Genomic DNA, 18,464 nt, shown 5'->3' on the forward strand with positions numbered 1-18,464 from the left:
AAGCATATGCCAAATGGAACTGAAGGAGCAACTTCTGCACAGGAAAACTGACTCATTCGAACTGGAGACATTCCTGAATCTGCAAGAGATCGAGAAATTGTTTAATGTGTGTGGGGGGGGGGGGGGGGGGGGGGGCGGCGGCGGTGGAGATAAAGGAGATAAAAAAGAGTTTAAATGGCAAACTGAGCTGTAAGGTTTGAATGGTCCTGGCTCTTGTCTCATTCCCATGTTCATAAGATCAGATTGAGATACTTTCTAAAAATGGGTTATTCATTATTATCTTTGTTCACATTCCTAATTTATTGTGTTCTTGCATGAAGGCATTCGATAAGGTGCCACATAAAAGGTTGCTGCACAAGATAAGAGTTCACAGGGCTGGGGAAATATATTAGCATGGATAGACGATTGGCTAACTAACAGAAAACAGAGAATCGGGATGAATGGGTAATTTTAAGGTTGGTAAACTGTAACTAGTGGTGTGGCACAGGGATCAGTGCTGGTGCCTCAACTATTTACAGTCTACATAAATGATGAACGTGCTTATTTGTACTGTAAAAATGGGCAACATGCTCCACCCTCTGTTTCTGATTGGTCCCCTCCATGAAGTTTCACAGGAATTTATAACTGGAACCGCCCATCCCAAGGTCTCACTGACTTTGCAAATTGTAACTCGATCCACTTTGACTTCCTGAAGCGACAGAGGACAGAGCTCCCCAGAAGACAGCAAAGCCCAGCCGAAGTGCCTTATCCTGGTCCAAGTACATCCCTCCCCCAGTCAAAGTGCCTTACCCCGGTCCAAGTACATCCCTCCCCCAGCCAAAGTGCCTTACCCCGGTCCAAGTACATCCCTCCCCCAGTCAAAGTGCCTTACCCCGGTCCAAGTACATCCCTCCCCCAGTCAAAGTGCCTTACCCCAGTCCAAGTACATCCCTCCCCCAATCAAAGTGCCTTACCCCAGGCCAAGTACATCCCTCCCCCAATCAAAGTGCCTTACCCCAGGCCAAGTGCCTTACCCCAGTCCAAGTGCATGCCTCCCCCAGCCCAAGTGCATGCCTCTGCCAGACAAAATGCCTTACCCCAGTCCAAGTGCATCCTTTCCCTGCCCCCCTCCACCCACCCCAGCATAGATGAGGCAGGCATTGTGTACGGATTGTTAACAGGTTTATTGGGTATGAAGTGAATAGTGACAGTGTCATGACTTCTGGATGTCCCTTGTAGGGGGTTGGAAGAACGTGATTCGTCTTCCCCCCACCCGTGTCAATCCCCGCCCCCCCACCCGTGTCTCTCTCTTCCCCCCAGCCTGTCTGTCAAAAAAAGTGCAGTACAAAATGATAAATGATAAATGACTTGGATGAAGAGACCAAGTGTACTGTAGCCAAATTTGTTGATGATACAAAGATAGATGGGAAAGCAAGTTGTGAAGAGGACACAAATTGAGACAAATGGGTATGATCTGATAGCCATTACAGAGACGAGGTTGCAAGGTGACCAGAACTGGGAATTAAATATTCAGGGGTACTTGATAATCCGGAAGGACAGACAGAAAGGAAAAGGAGGTGGGGTATCTCTATTGATAAAGGATGGAATCACTGCAAAAGTAAGAAACGATATTGGCTCAAATGATAAGGGTGTTGAAACAGTTTGGGTGGAGATAAGGAACAATAAGGGGGAAAAGTCACTGGTGGGTGTCGTCTACAGGCTCCCAAACAGTAGCAACTCTGTTGGTTGGAGCATAAACCAGGAAATAGTGGGGGCTTGTAAAAAGGGAACAGCAATAATCATGGGTGATTTTAACCTCCATATTGATTGGACAAATCAAATTGGTCAGGGTAGCCTTGAAAAGGAGTTCATAGAGTGCGTAAGGGGCGGGTTCCTTGACCAGTACATAATGGAACCAGCCAGGAGGCAGGCTATCTTAGATCTGGTCCTGTGTAATGAGACAGGATTAATAAACAATCTCCTAGTAAAGGATCCCCTCAGAATGAGTGATCATAGCATGATTGAATTTCAAATTCAGATGGAGGGTGAGAAAGTTGGATCTCTAACCAGCATACTAAGCTTAAATAAAGGAGACTATGAAAGTATGAGGGCAGAGTTGGGTAAAGTGGACTGGGAAAATAGATTAAAGTGTAGGACGGTTGATGAACAGTGGTGTACATTTAAGGAGATATTTCACAACTCTCAAGAAAAATATATTCCAGTGAGGAGGAAAGGGTGTAAGAGAAAAGATAGCGCGCCGTGGCTAACTAAAGAAATAAAGGATGGTATCTATTGTGTTCCTAAGACAGATGAGACTGCACACAGGGAGGTTAAAGTAACAGTAACCTCAGTCTTTATTAAGACACTCCAGAGTGAGGAACAGGCCTAGGGGCCGACTTATATACAGTGCTCCCAAGGGATGCTGGGATCCCTAACATGGGAGTGCATGCTTTACAGATACACAACATCACGTCAAAGTGAAAACTATTTACAAGGTGAGGCAGTTGGGAGCCTTTCTTTCCCTGGTGGACCGCCTCAGTACAAATGTCTGTTCTGGTGTGTTGGCTGTCCCTTCGCTGGGCTGGTGTGTTGTTGGCCCTGCAGGGCTGCTGCGTGAGCCTGGCCTTGCTGGGCTGTTGGGTTCAATTTCCTGGTCCGGGGTGGTGTCGTTGATCCTTTGGGTGTGTGTTGTGGGCTCGAAAAAGGTGGTGTCTGCTGTGGGTTGTTCAGGGCAGCATGTGAACCGCAGCCTCGTTTGGTCCAGGTGCTTTCTGCAAATTTTTCCATTGTCGAGTTTGACTACAAACACCCTACTCCCTTCTTTAGCTATCACCGTGCCTGCGATCTATTTGTCCATAGTTTAGCACATACACAGGGTCATTCAGATCAATTAACTGTGACACAGTGGCGCGACCATCGTTTACGTTTTGTTGCTGCTGCCTGCTCTCTACCTGATCATGCAGGTTGGGGTGAACCAGCGAGAGTCTGATTTTAAGTGTCCTTTTCATGAGTAGCTCAGCCAGGGGCACCCCTGTGAGCGAGTGGGGTCTCGTGCGGTAGCTGAGCAGAACTCGGGACAGGCGGGTTTGGAGTGAGCCTTCTGTGACTCGTTTGAGGCTCCGTTTGATTGTTTGTACTGCCCGCTCTGCCTGCCCATTGGGGGCTGGTTTAAACGGGGCCGAGGTGACATGTTTGATCCCATTGCGGGTCATGAATTCTTTAAATTCGGCACTGGTGAAACATGGCCTGTTGTCACTGACCAGTATGCCAGGCAGGCCATGGGTGGCAAACATGGCCCTCAGGCTTTCAATGGTGGCGGTGGCGGTGCTTCCCGACATTATTTCACATTAAATCCATTTTGAAAAAGCATCCACCACCACCAGGAACATTTTACCGAGAAACGGACCGGCACAGTCGACATGGATCCTTGACCATGGTCTGGAGGGCCAGGACCACAACTTAGTGGTGCCTCTCTGGGCGCTTTGCTCAACTGAACACACACGCTGCATTTTCGTACACAGGACTCTAAGTCAGAGTTGATACCGGGCCACCACACGTGGGATCTGGCTATTGCTTTCATCATTACTATACCCGGGTGTGTGCTGTGGAGATCTGAGATGAACGTCTCCCTGCCCTTTTTGGGTAGCATTACGCAGTTACTCCACAACAGGCAGTCTGCCCGAATTGACAGCTCGTCCTTTCGCCGCTGGAAAAGCTTGATTAGCTCTTGCATTTCAATGGGGATGCTGACCCAGTTCCCATGCAGTACAGTTTTTTACTCGGGACAGCAGAGGATCTTGGCTGGTCCAAGTCCTAATCTGGCGGGCCATGACAGGTGATTTATCATTTTCAAACGCTTCCATGACCATCAACAAGTCTGCAGGCTGCGTCACCATCAACAAGTTTGAAGGCTGCGCCATTTCCACCCCCATCATGGGCAATGGTAGCCGACTGAGAGCATCAGCACAGTTCTCGGTGCCTGGCCTGTGGCAGATGGTATAGTTATACACTGATAGCGCGAGTTCCCACCTTTGTATGCTGGCTGAGGCATTAGTATTTATTCCCTTGTTTTCAGCGAACAGGGATATGAGGGACTTGTGATCGGTTTCCAGCTCAAATTTGAGGCCAAACAGGTACTGATGCATTTTCTTTACCCCGAACACACACGCTAATGCCTCTTTCTCAATCATGCTGTGGGCCCTCTCAGCCTTAGACAAGCTCCTGGAAACATAGGCGACAGGTTGCAACTTCCCCGCAACATTAGCTTGTTGTAATACACATCCGACTCCATACGACTACGCATCACATGCTAGCACGAATCTTTTTACACGGGTTATACAATACAATCAGCTTGTTGGAGCATAAAATGTTTCTGGCTTTCTCAAAAGCAATTACTTGTTTTTTTCCCCATACCCAATTCTCACCTTTACGCAATAATACATGTAGGGCCTTCTAAGGAGGTGCTTAAGCCCGGTAGGAAGTTACCAAAATAGTTGAGGAGTCCCAGGAACGACCGCAGCGCCGTGATGTTCTGTGGCCTGGGCGCGTTCCTGATAGCCTCTGTCTTGGTGTCTGTGGGCCGAATGCCATCCGCCGTGATCTTTCTCCCCAAAAACTCCACTTCTGTTGCCATGAAGATGCATTTCGACTTCTTCAGCCGCAGCCATACGCGATCCAGTCGCTGGAGGACCTCCTCCAGGTTTTGTAGGTGCTCGACGGTGTCCCGACCCGTGATCAATATGTCATCCTGAAAATCCACCGTGTGTGGCACCGACTTGAGTAGGCTCTCCATGTTTCTCTGGAAGATCGCTGCAGCCGACCGAATTCCAAACGGGCATCTGTTGTAGATGAACAGTCCCTTGTGCGTGTTGATGCAGGTGAGGTCCTTCGAAGACTCCTCCAGCTCTTGCATCATGTAGGCTGAAGTCAGGTCGACTTTGGTGAACGTCTTGCCTCCTGCCAGCGTCGCAAATAGGTCGTCTGCCTTAGGTAGCGGGTATTGGTCCTGTAGCGAGAAACGATTAATAGTTACTTTATAATCGCTGCAAATCCTGACCGTGCCATCACTTTTGAGTACTGGAACAGTTGGGCTGGCCCACTTGCTGAATTCCACGGGGGAGATGATGCCCTCGCTTGGCAGCCTGTCCAGCTCGATTTCCACTCTCTCCCTCATCATGTGAGGTACCGCTCACACTTTGTTGTGAATGTGGCGTGCCTCTGGGACCAAGTGGATCCGCACCATCGCCCCGGAAAAGTTTCCAATGCCTGGCTCAAAAAGGGAAGGAAATTTTTTAAGAACCTGGGTTCATGAGGCCTCATCGACATGTGATAGCATTCGGATGTCATCCCAGTTCTAGCGAATTTTGCCCAGCCAGCTCCTTCCAAGCAGCGTGGGGCCATTGCCCGGGACAATCCAGAGTGGCAGTTCGTGCACCGTGTCCTCGTAGGTGACTTTGACCATGGTACTGCCCAGGACAGTGATAAGCTCTTAGATGTACGTTCTCAGTTTCGTGTGGATGGGGCTCAGGGCTGGTCTGAGTGCCTTGTTGCATCACAGTCTCTCAAACATCTTTTTACTCATGATGGATTGGCTAGCGCCAGTGTCCAGTTCCATGGCTACGGGTAAGCCATTCAATTTTATATTTAGCATTATAGGTGGACATTTCGTCGAAAATGTGTGCACCCCGTGTACTTCAGCATCTGCCTTCTCTCTCTGAGGCTCGAAATTGCTTTGATCCACCATGAACCGATCTTCCTCTGCCACGTGGTGGTTAGCAGGTTTTGCAGAACTTGCAGTCGAGGTGCCCCATTATTCCGCAGCTCTTGCAAACATACCCTTTGAAGCGGCATGAACAGGCTGAATGGAAGCCTCGACAATGCCAACAAGGTGAGAATTGCCTTGCATTCATCCTTTGTTGGGGACTCTGAGTCATCTGGGTCACCTGAGGCCTGCTGGCAGTTGCAGACTCGTGGTTTCTGCCTTGTACATTTCTGCTCGCAAACACAGTTCCAGTTAATTTATGAACATTGCTAGCACTTGTATGCTGGGAGATTTGTTTGGTGTTATCACTGGTGGACATAAAGGCCTGTGCTGTCACAATGGCCTTACTGAGGGTCAATGTCTCTACAGTCAAAAGTTTTCGTAGGATGGTCTCGTGGCCAATGCCCAGTACAAAAAAGTCTCTGAGCATTTGCTCCAGGTAGCCATCAAACTCACATTGTCCTGCATGTCTCCTTAGCTCGGCGACGTAGCTTGCCACTTCCTGACCTTCAGATCACTGGCACGTTTAGAACCGATACCTTGCCATTAGCACACTCTCCCTCGGGTTAAGATGCTCCCGAACCAGTGTACACAGCTCCTCATATGGCTTATCTGTGGGTTTCACTGGAGCCAGAAGATTCTTCATGAGGCTGTAGGTCGGTGCCCCGCAGACTGTGAGGAGGACCGCTCTCCGTTTTGCAGCGCTTCCTTCTCCGTCCAGCTCGTTGGATACAAAGTACTGGTCTAACCGTTCGACATAGGCTTCCCAGTCCTCACCCTCCTAGAACTTCTCCAGGATACCCACAGTTTGCTGCATCTTTGCGTTGGATTCGTATACTCGTCGCTATTTATTGTGTCCCTAATACAGATGAGACTGCACACAGGGAGGTTAAAGTAACTGACCTCAGTCTTTATTAAGACACTCCAGAGTGAGGAACAGGCCTTTGGGGCCGGCTTATATACAGTGCTCCCAAGGGATGCTGTGATCCCTTGGACTTCAGGAGATGCGCTCCCTGGTGGTGGAACATGGGAGTGCATGCTTTACAGATACACAACAGTATCCAATTAAAGACAAGGGCATACAAAGTGGCCAAAACTAGTGGGAGGACAAAAGACTGGAAAGCTTTTAAAAGCCAGCAAAGAATGACTAAAAAAATGATTAAGAAAGGGAAGATAGACTGTGAAAGTAAACTAGCACAAAATATAAAAACAGATAGCAAGAGTTTCTATAGGTATATAAAAAGGAAAAGGGTGGCTAAAGTAAATGTTGGTCCCTTAGAGGATGAGACCGGGGAATTAATAATGGGGAACATGGCAGAAACTCTGAACAAATATTTTGTATCAGTCTTTACAGTAGAGGACACTAACAATATTTCGAAAGTGGATAGGCAAGGGGCTATAGCGGGGGCGGGGAGGAACTTAACACAATCACAAATCACTAAGGAGGTGGTACTCAGTAAGATAATGTGTCTAAAGGCAGATAAATCCCCTGGACCTGATGGCTTGCATCCTAGGGTCTTGAGAAGTAGCGGCAGGGATTGTGGATGCATTGGTTGTAATTTACCAAAATTCCCTAGATTCTGGGGAGGTCCCAGCAGATTGGAAAACTGCAAATGTAACACACCTATTTAAAAAAGGAGGCAGACAAAAAGGAGGAAACTAGTTAGCCTAACATCTGTGGTTGGAAAAATGTTGGAGTCCATTATTAAAGAAGCAGTAGCAGGACATTTGGAAAAGCAAAATTCGGTCAGTCAGCATGGATTTATGAAGGGGAAGTCATGTTTGACAAATTTGCTGGAGTTCTTCGAGGATGTAACAAGCAAGCTGGATAAAGGGGAACCAGAGTATGTGGTATGTTTGGCCTTCCAGAAGGCATTTGACAAGGTGCCACATAAAAAGTTACTGCACAAGATCAAAGTTCACGGGGTTGGGGGTAATATATTAGCATGGATAGAGGATTGGCTAACTAACAGAGAACAGAGAGTCGGGATGAATGGTTCATTCTCTGGTTGGCAACAGGGATCAGTGCTGGTACCCCAACTATTTACAATCTATATTAATGGCCTGGAAGAAAGGACTGAGGGTAACATAGCCAAGTTTGCTGATGATACAAAGATGGGAGGAAAAGCAATGTGTGAGGAGGACACAAAAAATCTGCAAAAGAACATAGACAGGCTAAGTGAGTGGACAAAAATTTGGCAGATGGAGTATAATGTTGGAAAGTGTGAGGTCATGCACTTTGGCAGAAAAAAAATCAAAGAGCAAGTTATTATTTAAATGGAGAAAGATTGCAAAGTGCCATAGTACAGCAGGATCTGGGGGAACTTGTTTATGAAACACAAAAGGATAGTCTGCAGGTACAGCAAGTGATCAGGAAGGCCAATGGTATCTTGGCCTTTATTGCAAAGGGAATGGAGTATAAATGCAGGGAAGTCTTGCTACAGCTATACAAGATATTGGTGAGGCCACACCTGGAATACTTCGTGCAGTTTTGGTTTCCATATTTACAAAGGGATAAACTTGCATTGGAGGCAGTTCAGAAAAGGTTCACTAGGTTGATTCCTGAGATGAAGGGGTTGTCTTATGAAGAAAGGTTGAGCAGGTTGGACCTATACTCATTGGAGTTTAGAATGAGAGATGATCTTATTGATTCTGAGGGGGCTTGACAGGATAGATGCAGAGAGGATGTTTCCCCTCGTGGGCAGATCTAGAACTAGGGAGCATAGTTTCAGAATAAGGGGTCGTCCATTTGAAAACGGATATGAGGAGGAATTTGTTTTTTCAGAAGATCGTGAAGGCTGGGTCATTGAATATATTTAAGGTAGATATAAACAGATTTTTGAATTATAGGGGAGACAAGGGTTATGGGGAGCGGATAGGAAAGTGAAGTTGAGGCCAAGATCAGAGCAGCCATGACACTGAATGGCGGAGCAGGCTCAAGGGGCCGTATGGCCTACTCCTATTTCTTATCTTCTTATATTCTTATGAATGCATGTTCTTGTCAGTAGGCACAAAACAAAGGTGCCATCAAATGAGTGGTGGAAGGATGTTACAAGGTCATTTTATGTTGTACAGACAGATGTGCTTCTGTGGGTATATATATTAGGTCCAATGCAGAAAAAGTTACCTGCCAAGCATTATTAAAAACAATATTATCAGTATCTGTTAAGGAATAGACTCACATTGGCAAGTTCTTTCAGACTGTGAATTTAAACAGCTTTATTAACTTCTTTATAGAGATTAGTGGATGTTTTGTTTATCGGGTACAGTGATGTAAATCCTATTCCATCCACAGAATGGCGCCAAAGTGACTGGGAAATGTGGAGGTTATTGTGGCAAGTGCATCCCATATTCCGCAACAGGACTACATGTACAATTGCTTTAGCTCAGGTATTCATTTTTTTAAGTACTTTCTCAAATTTACAATGTAACTATAGTCCTGCTTCACATTCCATAACTCAGACCAGTAATGTAATCTAACTGCAGCCTAAAACATCAATACTTAATGCCATTAATGTCAATGTCTCATAACTCTTCCTTCTCCAAGAGCTACACCAATAAGAAAGCTGATAAAGAAACATCATAGAGGGAAATGTTGCTTGTGAAATATCGGCCAAAATCCTTTTCTTTAGGAAGCTGAAATTCCTTGAGCTCTACTCCACCACCAGAAGTACGGCAGGCCAGGATTTCTGGCCACCAATGTGGCTCGGCATTGTCTTTGCCCCAAATTGCAGGGACATGGTCAGCAGCATAAAAGAAGCAGCTGAAGAGTAAATCTTTTTTTTAAAGGAGCTAACAATTTATCTCAAACTGTTTTCCTAAGGACAGCCAATCGCTGTACAAATAATTTTGATTATCCCTCGGAGAGGAGGATTCGGTCCCCAAAATCAGTTATGTAGTAAGTATGTCTGCTTCCTGCAGGTATACTTTAACCTAACTGCACGAAAAGCATAATTGGTTAGATTTCTGGCAGGGAGTGGTGTTATCCTCAGTCCTGTAATCGCAGCAGGTGGGGGGTTGGGGGGGGGGGAGGGGCGGGGGAGGACTTTTTGCCTCCTCCCATTAGATTTTCAGAAAATAAAAGAGTGTGGTGACCCAGCCAAACCAGGTTTCACCCCAAATTCTGCCACCTCCCAACTTGCACCATTGTTCCTTCAAAGGCTCAGGAATTTTGGGACCCTGGACTTTAGCTACAATCTGAAATAGCAAATTTCCTAAGGTATAGTTGTGAGTCCTCCATAAGAACTCAGAGCAATGCCAGGTCGTGTGACACTGTAGCTGCAGAGGTTAGTTAGTTGTCAGGCTTCATTGCCTCATTAGTACCATCAGGTTTTCTGGGGTCGTGTGAATTCATGGTTGTGATCAGGCAGTACCCAGCAGCAGGGGCATGGCTGGAATGGCCATGGATGATGACGCTATGTCTCAGGACTGCAACACATCTGGCTGGATCCTCTTCCCATCCCACTCTGATGCCTACACATGTGCCAGAAAACGTACAGGACCAGACCAACCCCACATTTGCAGAAAGATCGAGCTGCCAGGTGAGGTGTGGGGAAAGGTTACCTCAGTCCCAAGAGCCTATTATAGACATAGAAACATAGGGCCCAAGTTTCCACACGCGCCTAGAACGGCGCAGTCCTGACCTGGACGCCCGTTTTTCGCGCCACAAAGTGCGCCTAAAAAAATCCTCGGTATTCTCCACCTACTTACAGGTCCTCTGGCCCTCGGCGCAGCCAGCACGAGCTGTGGGGGGGGCGGAGCCAGGTCCCTGCGCTGAAAACAGTGCCGGGACCTCTGCACATGCGCGCTACAGTGGGCACGCAAGTGCAGTAGCTCCAGGCGCCGAACTGTGTGGGAGGGGCCCGAAGCACGCAGCCCCTAGCCCTGGCCGAATGGCCTCACTGGGGCTGCGTGAATAAGGCTCCTCCCACGGCCAGCTCCTGCTCCCCCCCCCCCACCCACCGACAAGACCCGACACTCGCTCCCCACCCCCCCCCTGCCTCCGGACTAGACCCGACACCCGCTCCCCCCCCCCCCCCCCCCCCACCTCCGGACCAGACCAGACCCGACCCGACACCCGCTCCCCGCCCCCCCCCCCATGCCTCCGGACCAGACCCAACCCCCCCCCCCTCCCCCCTGCCTCCGGACCAGACCCGACACCCGCTCCCCCCCCCTCCCTGCCTCCGGACCAGACCCGACACCCGAGCCCCTCCCCCCCGACCCGACCCGCACTCCTGTTCCCGCTCCCCGCCCCCCCGACTGGACCCAACCCGACCCGCGCTCCCGTCCCCCCGACCCGCGCTCCCCCCCACTGGACCCGACCCGACTCCCGCTCCCGGACTGGATCCGACCTGACCTCTCCTCTCCCCCCCCTCTCCCCCCCCCTCTCCCTCTCCTCTCCCCCCTCTCCTCTCCCCCCCTCTCCTCTCCCCCCTCTCCTCTCCCCCCTCTCCCTCCTCCCTCTCCTCTCCCCCCTCCCTCTCCTCTCTCCCTCTCCTCTCCCCCCCTCTCCTCTCCTCTCCTCTCTCCCCCCTCCTCCCCCCTCTCTCCCCCCTCCTCCCTCTCCTCTCTCCCCCTCCCCCTCTCCCCCCTCCCCCTCTCCTCTCCCCCCCCCCCCCGCCCCCCCACCGACCCGAACCGAACCTCCCCGACCCGACCCAACCCGACCCAACCCAATGCCACCTACCTGTAAATCTGGTGCTGGGGACCCGAAAGGCCTGCCTGAAGCACTTTCACACAGGTAGGAAGATGGTTTATTTAATCTTTTCGTTGCTTATAAATGTTTATTCAGGTTGGATTTATTTGTATAATATTTGTATAAGTATAAATAAGGATTTATTATAGAATTTAATGACTTCCCTCCCCCCCCCCCCCACCACCTTGTTCTGGACGCCTAATTTGTAACCTGCGCCTGATTTTTTAATGTGTAGAACAGGTTTTTTCAGTTCTACAAAAATCTTCACTTGCTCCATTCTACTTTAGTTTGGAGTAAGTTTTCACTGTGGAAACTTTCAAATCAGGTGTCAGTGGCCGGACACGCCCCCTTTTGAAGAAAAAATTCTGTTACAAAGTAGAACTGTTCTACCTGACTAGAACTGCAGAAAAAAAAATGTGGAGAATTGCGATTTCTAAGATAGTCCGTTCTCCACCAGTTGCTCCTAAAAATCAGGCGCAAATCATGTGGAAACTTGGGCCCTATAGAAACATAAAAAATAGATGCAGGAATAGGCCATTCAGCCCTTCGAGCCTGCACCACCATTCAATATGATCATGGCTGATCATACAACTTCAGTACCCCAACATACAGCAGCCAGCCACTTAATGTACTTCTGCCAATAATGTAGCACTGAGGCGAAACACAGAATAGGTTTGAAAGACATTTGTTTTGTACTTGCATTACATGCAAGCACAGTAGTAGAAGCAAACAATAAGCATTTATATTATATATATGTTGTCCCTCCATCCTACACCAACTGGCCCCTCAACTGCAACCCCTACCTTTCAACAACAACCACAACAATCACTTGCATTTATATAGTACCTTTAACATTGAATAAATCCCAAGGTGCTTCACAGAGGAGTGATCAGAAATATGGATGCTGAGCCAACAAAGGGGTTACCAAGGCTTGACAAAGATGTGGATTTTGGAGTCTCAAAGCAAGAGAAGGAATTGGAGAGGCAAAGGGGAATGGCCTGGAATTTCCTAAAAACTTGAACCAAAATAATATTGTAAGTGCGCTGTAATGCAAATTTTCAGCATAAAAGAATGAGGAAATTACGGCGTAAGTGACTTGCGTCAGGTTTTGCACTATGCCCGAATTTCTGTGATCTTTTACGCCAATTCTATGAAACATAGAAAATAGGTGCAGGAGTAGGCCATTCGGCCCTTCGAGCCTGCACCACCATTCAATATGATCATGGCTGATCATGCAACTTCAGTACCCCATTCCTGCTTTCTCTCCATACCCCTTGATCTCTTTAGCCTTAAGGGCCACATCTAACTCCCCTTTGAATATATCTAACGAACTGGCCTCAACAACTTTCTGTGGAAGAGAATTCCACAGGTTCACAATTCTGAGTGAAGAAGTTTCTCCTCATCTCAATCCTAAATGGCTTACCCCGGGAATATTCTTCCTGCAACAAACCTGTCCAATCCCGTCAGATTTTTATATGTTTCAATGAGATCCCCTCACATTCTTCTAAATTCTAGTGAATATTAACCTCCACCGAAGCCCTTTGCCACTCATTAACATAGTTCCACCCCCATGCAAAAGTCCAGCTTACACAAAGGGGAAAATTTTAACATGAAAGAATGGGTGGATTGTGGGTTTGGGGGAAGTTTAAAGTATTAATAATCTAAATCCTGACCCCCCAGCCCGTCTCCAACCCTTCCACCTTCGGCTTTTACTCAAGCGGGACAGGGGACGGGCCGCCAACCCGCTCCCAGGAGGTAGATTGGAATTTTAAGTACGATAATGAGGCCTGAAGCCTCTGATTTAACATGCTGTGCAGGTTTTTCTGCAGCCGGCCGGGGATCCCGGGGCTCGGGATTCCCAGTAGCAGCAGCGAGGCGAGCACAGCCTTGGAGAGCAATCCTTGTTGGCCGGGAGGAGCAGGAGTGCTTCCCCCCGGCCCCCTCCAAGCTCACCCACCATACAAACACTCCGCCCCTCCCCGCCCAGGATCGGGAATCGGGCCCTCCTCCCCCCGCCCCGCCCACCATCCCCGCATTTACCTGTTGGTTGTGGCGTCCTGTCCAGCATTCCCCATCCAACTGGAAGCCAGCCTGACTTCAAAATCCCGGCCAAAGTTCCTGAATTTACTGCAATTCTGAAAAGGCTGTAAATTCATGCCTAAAATTTTAGGTGCAACAGGACCCAAAGTCATATTCCTGCTGTCTTAATACAATTTTTTCAAGTAATTTTATTTCTCCTCACTGAGACCTACAATGTATTTTCTGTACTTCTGTACCCATGGAATCAGAATGATTCACATTAAAAAATTGAAAATATTCCACGATTTCATTTTCTTAATCAAGTTGTGCCTAATGATGGTTTGATGGCTTCAAACTTTAACTGTCATACATAAAGAGGGACTTAAAAAGGAATATGGCATAAGTTTAATTGTGGGGCGAAGTGGAGAATGGAGGGAGGAATCAATCTACAAGAGGTCAGAATCAGAAGTACAGCGAGTTTGGAGGGAGGGTTGTAGAGATGAAGGAAGTTACAGAAGCCACTGTGGATAGGGGTGATGGGTGAACAGGATGTGGCACACGATTGGTTATTAGTAACAGACCATTGGATAAGCTGCAGTTTGCAGAGGGTGGAAAATGCGAGGATGGCCAAGAAAGCATTGGAATAATTGAGTCAGGAGGTGGCATAGGCATTGATGAGTTTCAGCAACATACAGGTTGAGGTAGGGACAGAGGCAGGCAACATTGTGGAGGTGGAAGTAGATGGTCTTTGTGATGGAGAGGTTATGAGATCAGAACTTCAGCTTGGAGCTAAATAGGGCAGCAAAGTTACAAATAGTTTGGCTCAGCCTGAGACAGTGGCAGAAGGGGATGGAATCAGTGGTGGGGCTGCACTCGTGCTGAGATTCACCTTGTTCTTCCTCAACAACGTCAGTGTCAAATTCTCCTGATGTCTTTTTTGAGTACAGATGGTCACACGTGGCATTCTGCCAAGTGATGCTCTTTGGATTCATCTCACAGGCAACTGGATTTTTCTTGCTCTGTGAAGACAGTAGTTGGTGCATTATGAATAAATAAGTCCACATGCCCATTTATTTATTGAGTTGTCATTAACTGTACTATTAAATATTTGTATACGAGCAGTGTATAATGACACATTGTTTATTACACATGCAATCAATTGATCGATTTGTTTATTAATTAGCCTTTATACTAGTTCAGTAGCTTGTCAGTTGTTTGAAAAGTGTTACAGGATCATTACTGCACTTGCAACATGATGGACTCTTCTCATTCCCAGTAATATAAGGCTCAACTTTTGGCCTGAGTTGCTCCTATTTTTTTGGAGCAACTAGTTTAGAATGGAGCATCTTAGAAATTGCAATTCTCGGCATTTATTTTGCTCCAGTTCTAGTCAGTTAGAATAGTTTCATTTTTTCAAAAGGGGGCGTGTCCAGCCACTTACGCCTGTTTTGCAAGTTTAGGCAGCGAAAACTTACTCCAAACTAACTTAGAATGGAGTAAGTGTAGATTTTTGTACGCTCAGAAAAATCTTCCCTACACTTATACATCAGGCGTCGGGAGCGAGAGATGGGGTGGGGGGAGGGAAGTTTGCAAACATTAAACATTTCACTTTTACAAATAAAGAGCCATCATCAATAATAAATGATAAATAAATCAATAAATCAACCAATAAATCAATAAAAATAATTAAAAAATAAAATATTTAAAAAAAATCAAACAAAAAATAAAAATATATTTCTACTCACCTACAGCAGCACCGGGAGCCCTCCAACAGCGTGCTTGGACGACCCCCCCACCCCACCCCAGTGTCTCACTCTCTGTCTCTGTCAGTGTCTCTGTCTCTGTCAGTGTCTCTGTGTTTCTGACAGCGAGGGGTGGGGGGGGGAAGAGGCGGAGAGGGGGAGGGGGGTGAGGGGGGAGAGGGGGGAGGGAGGAAGAGAGAGGAGGGAGAGGAGGAGGGAGGGAGGGAGGGGAGAGGGGGATGGGGGAGAGCGGTGAGAGGAGGGGGTTGGGGGGAAGGAGAGGGGGGGAGGAGAGCGGTGGGAGGAGAGCGGGGAGGGAGAGGGGGGGTAGGAGAGGAGGGGGAAGGGAGAGGGGGAGGAGGGAGAGGAGGAGGGAGGGAGGGAGGAAGGGAGGGAGAGAGAGAGATGAGGCAGGGAGGGAGGGAGGGGGGGAGAGAGGAGGAGGGAGAGGCTTAACGGGCCGGGTTGGGCCGCCGCCGTCGCCGCTGACACTACAGGCGGGGCCCGCCCCCAGCGAGATGCCGGGCAGGCGGGCCCCGCCGACGACATGGAGGGAGGGAGGGAGGGAGGGGGGGAAGAAGAGGGGGCGGGGGGAGGGGAGAGGAGGGGAGGGAGAGAGAAGAGGGGGGGGAAGAGAAGGGAGGGAGAGAAGGGGGGGGGGGGAAGGCTGAACGGGAGGGAGGGAGGGGGGAAGAGGCTGAACGGGCCGGGCCGGGCCTGCGCCGCCGCCACCGACACTTCGGGTGAGGCCCTTCCCCAGCGAGGTGCCGGGCAGGCAGACTCGCCGCCGACGAGGGGGTGGAGAAGGGGGGGGGGGGCGGGGAAGAGAAGGGGGGGAAGGGGAGAAGAGGGGGGGAGGGAGGAGGGGAAGGCTGAACTGGAGTGGGAGGGGGAGGGAGCTGAATGGGAGGGAGGTCCAAGACCCGATCTTCACCCGGGGAGCCCATTCGGCCAGGGCTAGGGTCAGGCCCCTCCCACGCAGCCTCGGGGGCCTGGAGCTAGGTCCTGGCACTGTTTTCAACGCCGGGACCTGGCTCCGCCCCCGACCCTGTGTGCTGCGCCGCGCTGAGCACGAAGAAGTCCTGAAGAGACCGAAGAATTACAAGGTAAGTTTTCGGCGCCCTTTTTCTTCCAGAAAGTTGCCGCACCTTATGGAGCTGCGCCGTTTTTCCAGAGGGCGGAAACTTGGGCCCAAAATAGTGTTCAACAAATCACAAAATTCTAATTTATGGGTTCTCGCAATTTTGCAAATGGATTGTAAACTTCAATGAAAAATGAATAATTCGCGTGATTTTCTTGAATTGGGGAATATAGAGACACTGGGCTGTCTTTTACAAATGCACTGAGATAGACTACAAGGGGTTGTAAAGGGGTGGAGATGGTGAAGTAAAAAATGCAAGTATGAACATTTCTTAAAGCTATAAACACCTGAGTCATTGCCCCAAAAAATCAATGTTTGTGAAAACATCTTAATTGCAAATATGAGTATTACTGTAATGAACAGTCTTACAAAAGTTTAATAAATAATTTCTTATCATCAGATTTTCATGTTTAGATCAAAATAGTGACTCGCTATCAACTGTATCCACCAATACAGAAATACTCATTTTCCACTTAAGTAACTCTAAAAAAACTTTGTTCAATTTGCACCAAATGAACATGTATATGCTATTGTGTGTACTATATATTTCCATATTGTTATAACTGTGTTCCAATTGTATATGTATTAGTGTTTCTAAATTGTAGATAATTTTGAAAACCTTACAATGTACAGCAAAAAGTTGTGTTTATAATATCAGTGCAGATTTTCTGGTTACTGTTTTCATAATTTTTTAAAGTGTAGTCTGATAATTGTCTTTTCGTCACAGGATTTTAACAAATGTTGCTCTAGTATTATTTTTTTATCTTACTGATTTGGCTTTGACTGAGTGATCATTTGTCTTTTTTAGTAGGTGTTCATGGTTTGTGGTGAAACATTACATAAGACAAGATGGAACAAGATGAAGGACAAACTCACACATACCTCTGTGTTCTATGTCTGTAGATAAATCTGGACATTTTGATGTATAATATTGTATTTATGATCCTTGTTTATATTTATTTCTCTTTAAATTGTTTTGTGAAAGGATACTTCTATGTTTTATCTTCAAGTGTAAGACTCCAACAGTGAAAAGCACAGTTTGTACATATAGTACGCAATATTTAGCTTTGTAAGATAAGGACATTTTATTGACACTGTGTTTTTGAATTGTTTACTTATCACTACGCATCTGATAAACCAAAAACAGGCTGAGAAACCTTTTTTTAATGGTGGTGCTATGTACTACATTGTGAGTGTTTTTAACTTGGAATTTACCTCTGCACTTTTAATCAGGAAACAGATGAATATGTACTGTTATCACATTATAAGTAATTTTCGTAAAGGATATGTAAATATATGGGTATTTGCAGCTGTATGTTATTGCACTGATTAACTTTCATTAGGCCTTATTAACCAAAATGGGTACACTGGTAGCAGTGTTAAATAGGAAGAACTAGATTCCATAAGGTCAGTAAAACATAAAGGGAACAAAAATTGGGCTCACAATAAGAATGTTTTATTCCACAATAATAGTGACCTGTTTTGTACATTAATGTGCTGCTGTTGGTAATTGTATGCCAATATCTTACCATCTTGATGCACCTTAACTTACATAAAATGTAATGGTAAACCGGCTGATCCACTTATACTAAGGATATGGTATTAAAAGCTGAACTAGCATATCACTTGTTAATTAAAATAGCAAATAAAATTGCTAAATATAGAGCTACAAAACACCCAAAACACTATGTAAGAACATTTTTTTATGAATTAGCTGATGGTTTATTGTTTTTATATCTTCCTAAGTTGTTGGATAAAAAAGGGAATGTTAGAAACTGCACTGATGTTTTAGGGGCATAAAGGTCTTTATGGTGCTATTCATGGTGCAAGCAAGTATAGATTTAGGATTTATTGGCAGTATGGTCAACATACATTAATTCTGAAAGCATGCTGTTTATTTTACTCAGTTTGCCAGTGTGTTCTACTCTGTTGTATAAACAAGTGTATTAAATGTGTGAATAGGTATAACCTGTAATAAAAACAGAGAATGCTGGAAATCTCAGCGGGTCAGGCAGCATCTGTGGAGAGAAAATCAAAGTTAATGTTTTGGGTTGACGACCCTTCGTCAGAACCTGTATAACCTGTACACTGTTACATAATTCAAAGCAGCATTGCATATCGTAAGTA

General features: G+C 47.0%; 1 protein-coding gene across 1 annotated transcript in view; it reads left to right on the forward strand.

Moving 5' to 3' along the window:
• Positions 1-17,510, forward strand: part of adamts9 (ADAM metallopeptidase with thrombospondin type 1 motif, 9) — a 462,662-nt gene extending 445,152 nt beyond the window's left edge. The window contains exons 39-40 of the mRNA XM_070895215.1: positions 9,036-9,130; positions 17,146-17,510. Of these exons, the coding sequence (XP_070751316.1) occupies positions 9,036-9,125 (90 nt within the window). The 3' untranslated portion in view covers positions 9,126-9,130; positions 17,146-17,510. The remainder of the gene's footprint in view (positions 1-9,035; positions 9,131-17,145) is intronic.
• The last annotated feature ends 954 nt before the right edge of the window (positions 17,511-18,464 follow it).

Source organism: Pristiophorus japonicus, chromosome 12 (assembly GCF_044704955.1).
Source record: "Pristiophorus japonicus isolate sPriJap1 chromosome 12, sPriJap1.hap1, whole genome shotgun sequence".
NCBI lineage: Eukaryota > Metazoa > Chordata > Chondrichthyes > Pristiophoridae > Pristiophorus > Pristiophorus japonicus.